This window comes from Nelusetta ayraudi, unplaced genomic scaffold, assembly GCF_046127955.1.
Source record: "Nelusetta ayraudi isolate G7.1 ecotype Tasmania unplaced genomic scaffold, CSIRO-AGI_Nayr_v1 ptg000048l, whole genome shotgun sequence".
Classification (NCBI taxonomy): Eukaryota; Metazoa; Chordata; class Actinopteri; order Tetraodontiformes; family Monacanthidae; genus Nelusetta; species Nelusetta ayraudi.
In genome coordinates this window covers 11,938,508-11,946,669 of record NW_027466098.1, presented here as the reverse complement: position 1 = coordinate 11,946,669, position 8,162 = coordinate 11,938,508, and the positions used below count along the sequence as shown (strand labels likewise).

The window sequence follows — 8,162 nt, the reverse complement described above, 5'->3', positions numbered from 1 at the left end:
TAAGAGGTGCCGCAAGGTGTTGTTAAAAGTAAATCTTTCATGTCCGCGTGTCAGAACCATAATATATGCTTTTATTTTGAAGAGGACGACTCGACGGGAAGTCTAAAGACACGCCTTTATTATGACGTCAGCGCAAAGAGGAAGTCAATCGCCTGTCTCTACCACATGGTCAAAAAATGGCTGCGAATGTGGAAAAACAACAAGGCCACAGAGCCGGCGCATTTAAACAGAAGAATAAAGTCCACAAGCATGGCAAGCACAGGACGAAAGGCGAAGTTGAGAGAGAAAACAAAGGTAAGTCCAACAAAGTGCTGCAGAATTGCTTCTGTCGATACAAAGTCTCTGAGGTGTGTGGCTCTAATACACGTGTTGAGAGTATAATGGAATTATAATGTTGCTTGACAGTTGCTGTGTAGTTGTCTTGTGACTTCCCTTTGCAAAGTCTTACCTCTGATTGTAAACTCAAGTGTAGAAATGATGTATTCTATGTGTTCCTTCACCTGCTTTATTACCATTTATTACGTTGGGAATCAATCAGGACACCTAGACCCCAAATGGAAACTATTATTATTCCTAGGACTTATATTATACGATTTGACGTGAATGCATTATTATCATCACGTGACGCACTGTCTCGTCTGAGAACAGCTGTTAAATAATTGTAATCAGATGTACCTATAAAGAGGAGTTATTGCTACAGACCTTGGCATAATTAACTACAAAATAGACATAATTGTGTGAGACTCTGTAAGAACACTGAGTTATTGAGTTAGAGCACTATTTGTGCAGACAACCATTGTGAAAAGTTAACAGCTCCAAATCAATCTTTCAAACTTTGCATCTGAAGTGTATGTTAACATTCTGTGTTGAACTGTTTCTTAGGCCGAGTATCAGTGATAACCCTCACCAAAAAACAGAGGAGGGAGCAGAACAAGATGGACCGCAGGCACAAAGCCAACCAGCTGCGAAGAAATAAGAAAGACATGGTAATTTTCACTTTCAAATGAAGATGCTTCTTAATACGATTCTCCAATTAGTCTTTAAGGAATTTTCCTGTCTTTTGCCCTCATTAGGTCCTGACAGAGAAAAGACGTCTTGGCACCAGGGACGGTCCTCCTCACGTAGTCGTCATGGTGTCCCTTCATGCGGGAGTCGATGTCGCTGCTGTCACCAAACTGCTGCGTGGAGAGGGCGCCGGTGGCATCGTGCATCAGGATCGATGTGTCAGCGGCGTCGACGACAGTTTTGGACTTATTCTGCCTCACTTTAAACAACGGTTCATCTTTCTAAGCCAAAGCAGCGGTATGTGATGAAATTATCAGTCAAATTCTTGTATGAACAGCATGGGTTCTCAGTCAGTCAGTCAGTCGCAAAGTCAAGACCCAATTCTCCACTATTTTATTTTATATTTTCTCTTAAAAGAAAGAATCGGTCAAGAAATTGATTTTGATATTGGAAAAGTCCTTCAGATGGTCATCTGATGCACATTTGTGGCAATTTATCTGCATCATCAGCATTATTTTTCATCTGGTCTTGTTTGACTTGTCCCTGATGGTTTCTTTTTTCTACAGCTGACCTGCACTCCCTCCTGGATGTGGCAAAGATTGCAGACAGTCTTGTTTTTGTTCTGGACACCACTGAAGGTTGGGACAGTTACGGCGACTACTGTCTCTCCTGCCTCTTTGCGCAGGGCCTGCCCAGTCATGGTGGGTGTAAAACATACATCTCAAGCAGATTGGTTGGTTGTTTTTAAGTACCATGTTAAGTTGTTATATACTCTCTGTTTTTGTTTTGCCTCCGTCTCTGTCTTCAAATCGTAGCCCTTGTGTGTCAGGGTGTGACTGACCTTCCTGTGAAAAAGAGGGTGGATGCCAGGAGAGCGCTGTCTAAGATCACTGAGAACCGCTTTCCCGATGCCCGTCTCTTCCCCCTGGATTCGGAGCAGGACGGCACTCTTCTCCTCAGACACCTGGGCAGCCAGAGGCAGAGAAAACTCGGCTTTCGCTCCAGACGCCCCCACCTTTTGGCACAGCATGTCACGTTCACGCCCAACAGTGCGGGTGAGGGGGCCAGCGGTGGAGCCAGTGGCCTGGGCACGCTCTGTGTCTCTGGGTACGTCCGTGGTCGTCCCCTGCGTGCTGACAGACTGGTGCACATCAGTGGACACGGAGACTTTCAGCTGAGTCAGATTGACGCTCCTGCAGACCCTCTGCCTCTCAACGCAACAGCAAGACCAGCAAAGCGAGGCAAGGGAGGCGATTTTGACATGATGGTAGGTTATGTAAAACGTGTTGATGTACTTTTATAATGCAAAAAAAAAGACTTTGATTTATAGACTGCACAAATTTCCCTGTAGTGCATTACTCAAGTAGTCACAACTAAGTATCACGTTTTCTTATTGTCGTTGACCTGGTTCTCCTGCGTCTCCCACAGGACGGAGGTGAAGACGCAGCTCCAGTGCGAGTGTTAATGAAGGCTGACCCGTCCTCTCGGGAGAGTCTCCAGGCAGAGGCTGACATCAACCCCATGGACGGGGAGCAAACGTGGCCGACGGAATCTGAGCTGCTGGAAGCCGAAGGTGCAGAAAAAAGACTTTTCACGTCAGAACAACTTGAGACAAAACACATTGCAGGAAGAAGATCAAGTGCTGTGTATGCTACCTGGTCAGATATAAGGTCCAAACATATTAAATAAAGGAACTGATTGCATTTTCAGTTCAGTCAAGTTGATACTACTTTGTTTATTTACAATGGGGGCAATTTGTGTGTAGCTTCCCAGTGGGTAAATTCCATACTTGCAACAAACATTCATTAAATAAATATCAAGAAACAATTGACGGGCATGGGACGGTGCCAGGCAAAGTTACTGAACTACACAATACAATAGATGAAAGTATGAGGGAAGGGCATGAAGGGCAAGAGACTCTGACCTATTAATATCCATCTGTTGTGCATACTTTGATCATTGTTATTAGTTTATTCATTTTAATAATCTGCCTTTCAATTTCATCTTTGTCCTGAACATTTTCTCTCCTGAACACAGAACGTCCTGTCTTTTTCACCACCATTCTCCTAAACTAAAAAAAAAACGAATTCTGTTGCAAGTCTCTGTGATACCAGCAGCTCACAGCTGTTTTTAGAGAACAGCAGGGTTTTTCTGTACTATAGTCAGCCTGCAAAACATCACTACCAGAAGCTTGTTGCCTCTTTGTTTTTCTCAGGCACAAACAACCTTCTTAACTGCAAAACAAAGAAAGCTCTGCACATTGAAAACATCTTATTGTTCAATTTATGCAGTGAGGGTGCTGGCAGACTCAACTGTAAATGTGTCTTTGATACCTCTCTGCTGTTCAGAGGCCCGGAAGAACAAACGCGTGATGAAGGTCCCCAAGGGAACGTCAGACTATCAGGCCACGTGGATTGTTGACGAAGACGACGGTGAGAACGGCGAGGCGGATGAAGAGAGCAGTGAAGAGGACGACGATGATGACGACATGTTGGACGAGGCCATGGAGGGCGAGGACGAGGACAACATGTCGCAGGTCAACATCTGAAGTGTTCTTGATGTCACCGTTTTCCCGCTAAAGTTGCAGCTGAAGATTATGATGATTTGAAAAACGACTTGATGTATTCACAAGTCATTCAAGTTGCTTTAAACTTTTTTTTTTTTTGTCAGCTGGGTCGCTCGGCTGCATACGTGACCCGCAGTCGGTGCATCTCGCAACAGTGAGCCCCAAGTTTGTTTTCTCACTGTCTGTCTCTGGCTTGTAGTGCCAGGCTGCTCGCCACAACAATAGTGTTTGGAGCAGCGGTCCCGAGAGAAGCCTCCTGTCTTCCTGTCCTGTGAACAGAACTTCCTGTCTGGACGAAGGGAGGGGCGGATCATTTATTTATTTCCAGCCCTGCTTGAAAAGAGGCTGGGGAAGCTCTCCGTATGCGACGGCTTCATTACGATCCAAAATTGTTATTAGCATGCGTTTGATGTCGCCGTCCGCACGCAGGAATATGACTTTTTCGGAGAAGTTAACAATGGGGGAAAGGAGTGCTTCAAATGGTTGTGGATTATTATTATTATTGTAGAGGGGATGTTAGAAATGTTGTGAATCGACCCCATGCAGAGAGCTTCCCCTCCGTATGCGTGGCTCTGCCAGTTAACACAGCACTGCAACGTGTCCTCTTTGATGGTTTATGTTCTCTGAGGAAGCCAGTGCCCATGGAAGTCAAATATTGAGAAGCTGAACAGAGGCTGGAACAGGCTGTATGAAGACTTCCTGGGAAAAGCGCATCATATAATTCTAGGCAAACCGGGGATTCCTCAAGTTTGAATGCTACAACCTTTTCTCACGTTCATGTCAGAAAGAAAAGTGTTTAAACAAGCTTGTGGAAGTTGTTTTGGTTTTGATCATTTCTCTGGTATTTATTCTTTTATTTTTAAGGCTTTGTGCAATTTCTTCTTTCTGCTCAGGATCCAGGGTCGTGCTGTGTCTCAGAGGAGGAGGAAGAGGAGGAGGAGGAGGAGGAGGAGGAAGAGTTGTGCTCCACGGAACGGACTGGAGCAGATCAGCGCTATGACAACCACATGGATGAAGCCGCGGAGGAAGAAGGCCTTCAGCGCTACCGCGATGCTCGAGCCAATGAAATCTTTCCCGATGAGGTGGACACGCCCCTCGATATGGCTGCTAGGATCAGGTCAGTCTTTGTCGAATGTAGCGCAGGAAGAGTGCACGTGCAGTGGATTTGGTCCAAATGGAAAGCAGATGAGAAAGACAAATATCCGCAGCTATGTCAAGGCTTCACTTCACCCCCTCACATGTGTTGTGTCCAGGTTCCAGCGCTACAGAGGCTTGAAAAGTTTCCGCTCCTCGCCGTGGGACCCCATGGAGAACTTGCCTCTGAACTACTCCCGCATCTTCCAGTTCCAGAGCTTTGATCGCACCCGCCGTCGCATACTGACCGAGGCTGCAGAGGACGAAGAAGGAGCAATGGTTAAAAGAAATTTGAATAAAAAAAGATTGATGGTTATAAAACACTTGTATTGAACTGTGTGACTCAGCCAAAGCGTTCTGTTCCAGGTTGGCTGGTATGTTACACTGCACATCATCGACGTGCCTTCGTCAGTGATGGAGAGTGTGCAGTCTGGGAGGCCTTTGACCCTGGTGTCTCTCCTGCCTCATGAGCAGAAGGTACGACTTCTGACGAGGGTGTTTTCTTTTGTCTTTACATTCTTCAGTTAACGGCCTCATCGTTTGCTTTTTTGTTTTTTGTCTGTGTCTAGATGTCAGTGATGCACGTGCTGGTGAGGAGACATCCCAGCAACACAGAGCCCATTAAGTCCAAAGAGGAGCTGGTGTTTCACTGCGGCTTCCGGCGCTTCCGGGCCTCGCCCATCTTCTCCCAGCACACGTCAGGTTGTCGACACAGCTAAAAATACCTCTGACAAGTCGTCCTATAAACAACTTTGAGTTAAAACTCAACAGCAAACTGTTATTACCACATGTTAAGAGTCAGTTAATCAGTAGAATTCCGCCTTAAATCAATCAGATTTGGTAACGCCGTTAGTGGCAGTTTTCTGGGTTTTTCTATCGAAATCACTTTTCCCGTCTACACTTCATGCAGCAGCATCACAGGATGCATTTAGTTTCCATTCACCACCTCTTATTTGAAATTCTTAAGCACCTAATTGTAGCTTGAAAACACCTAAATGCTATCAGCTGCTAATTGCAGAGACTTTGCCATTTATTTATTTATTTTACTGATCAAAAGCAAAATATGCTAAATATGCAAATGCTAAATGTTTATTTCTACAGAACCAAATCCCCAGACTGAAATACTGGACATAGCCATGAAATATATTTTGACCGTGTTATGTCTTTTTTTTTTTCTCTAGCTGACAAGCATAAAATGGAGCGCTTCCTCAGGCCAGATGCCCCCACTGTGGTGTCGGTGTACGCTCCCATCACCTTCTCCCCAGCAGGAGTCCTGCTCTTCAAGCAAAGGAGTGATGGTGAGGGGGGAAAAAAAGTCCTGCATGTTCCTAAAACGTGGATTTCTTGCTGCTTGGCCACTTTTTGATTTCAAACTAGAGGGTGCATGTATTCTCTTGGAAACTACTTGATTATTTCAATCCTCTCTCAATCTTATGTCAATTCCTTCTCATCATTTAAGACTCTGTGTTGTCTCGCCACTCAAGGCATCCAGGACCTGGTGGCCACAGGCAGCCTGCTCAGCTGTGATCCTCGGCGTGTCGTGCTGAAGAGGATTGTCCTCAGCGGACACCCCTTCAAAATTAACCGCCGCTCCGCTGTTGTGCGTTACATGTTCTTCAACAGAGGTGAGAGGGGAAAGAAAGTCTCTTGTTCGGACTGTTTTTCTGCCTTCCCTGGGCTTCAAGTTTAACCTTTACGCCGTTTTTTCCTCTGCATGTTAGATGACATCATGTGGTTCAAGCCTGTAGAGTTGCGAACAAAGTGGGGTCGCAGAGGCCACATTAAGGAAGCGTTAGGTGAGAGTATTAACAAAAAGAGCAAGAAAACCTTTTCCTGTTTCTGTCCTCGACTGTTGATTTCTAATGTGTTCTAATATATATATCTTTCCAGGAACACACGGTCACATGAAATGTGTATTTGATAACCAGCTGCCATCTCAAGACACAGTGCTGATGAATTTGTACAAGAGAGCGTATCCTCGCTGGACGTATGACCCCTATGTGCCGCTGCCTTTACAGTGGGTCAAGAGAGAAGGCACGGTGGAGATGGAAGACTTGGACATGGAATAATTCGGTGCAAGGACGACACATATCATGTATTGACAGATCAATTACAGCAGCCTGTCGGCGTTCAAGTTCTAGTGTGTATTCAATTAAAGTGATTAGATCCAAAGGATCTCCTGTTTAATAATGATTAAAGTGTGTCCTCTGCTTTTCTGCTGTCCAAGTTACTGCCGGGTCCCCTTCTGCCACTAGATGGCAGCAATGTATCATTGAGCGACTTCCCCGCCGCTTTTAAAAAGCAACTCAACTTTGTTTAAATGGGTCAAACATCCAAACGAATAAATAGCTCGTACGCCCGTGGCTGCCTGTATGATTAAACTTAACGATGGTTGTTGCCACAGAAACTAGCAGCTGAATAATCGTCTTTAGCATTAGTCAGACATTGTTCAGCCCATTTCCTTAGCAACACTCAGCATTTAGGCAGACGTGACAAGAGAGCCTGCTGTTTTCTCCCGCTTGAAACCTAGCTGTGTATAAAGAGCTAACGTACCTAACTATAAGCAGCTAACCGGCTTAATGGTCTGACATTACGTTAAATTCACGTTCCTAATGAGTTCCAACATATCAGTATGTAGTCTATCAACACACTTCTTAAGCTTGCATCATTTTTCAGTAAATGTGCCAACAAGTGCAGTTCAGGAAATTAGGCCATTGTGATGCCACAAAGAGAACATGTAAAGATCATCAGATAACCGATGTGAACAGAGCAGAATACATGACCTCCGTACATAAAAGAAAATGCAATAATCTGCTGTCATAAATTTATTTGTAAAATATTTTTGGAATTTCAAGAATATTAGCTACAAAGATCAAGAATTTGAAAGCAATTAATAAACAAGAAATTCAAGGTATTTTTTGTTGTGGCTTTGCTAGGCTCAGTCAGCAACAGCCTGACACACCTCACCACTTCACTTCTCCACTGTGCACTTGACCTGACCTACCACCAACCTCCTCCTCACCCCTCCCTCAATGTGCTCTGCACTTCACATCACGTCGTCCCTTGACCCCGCTGCTGCCCTGTTGCTCAAAAACTCTTGTTTATTATGAGTTACAATATCTATCATTGAACAGCTTTTTGCGCGCTTTGCTGCAATGTGATTCATGCGTGGGCTGTGCAGGGAGACTGCGCCGCACAGGCATACCAATATGTCTGGGAAATCAGAGGGGTGAAGACTTTTGAGACGGGAAGGAGTGCACGATCCACGAAGCAAAGTGGGGCAAAAGTTCAACTTGTGCATTTTTATGCGAATACGGTAACACGACAGACAAAAAAAGACTGTCCAAAAGTTTGTTGCCCACAGTGGTGTCGGCTGGGCGCTCTGGACAGTTCAGTTGGTAACACTCACTTTATTTTTCTCACTTTGCTATTTTTTTCCCTTTTCTTTTCCAAGGCG

The 8,162-nt window shown here is 44.9% G+C and overlaps 1 protein-coding gene across 1 annotated transcript; it reads left to right on the top strand.

Moving 5' to 3' along the window:
- The first annotated feature begins 134 nt into the window (after window positions 1–134).
- On the top strand, window positions 135–6,916 carry tsr1 (TSR1 ribosome maturation factor). Its single transcript, XM_076036367.1, has 15 exons — window positions 135–294; window positions 883–986; window positions 1,074–1,302; window positions 1,572–1,706; window positions 1,821–2,272; window positions 2,434–2,578; window positions 3,354–3,541; window positions 4,465–4,688; window positions 4,825–4,984; window positions 5,072–5,182; window positions 5,275–5,407; window positions 5,887–6,003; window positions 6,190–6,330; window positions 6,427–6,501; window positions 6,596–6,916. Exons 1-15 carry the CDS (start codon window positions 177–179, stop codon window positions 6,772–6,774), a joined length of 2,511 nt encoding a protein of 836 aa, XP_075892482.1. The 5' UTR covers window positions 135–176; the 3' UTR covers window positions 6,775–6,916.
- The last annotated feature ends 1,246 nt before the right edge of the window (window positions 6,917–8,162 follow it).

Bases quoted from the DNA above. Each gene is read 5' to 3' on its own strand.
- tsr1 (XM_076036367.1), top strand. From the start codon at position 177: ATGGCTGCGAATGTGGAAAAACAACAAGGCCACAGAGCCGGCGCATTT. The intron at 987-1,073 runs GTAATTTTCACT...TGCCCTCATTAG, and splicing joins GAAGAAATAAGAAAGACATG to GTCCTGACAGAGAAAAGACG. The intron at 6,502-6,595 runs GTGAGAGTATTA...ATATCTTTCCAG, and splicing joins CCACATTAAGGAAGCGTTAG to GAACACACGGTCACATGAAA.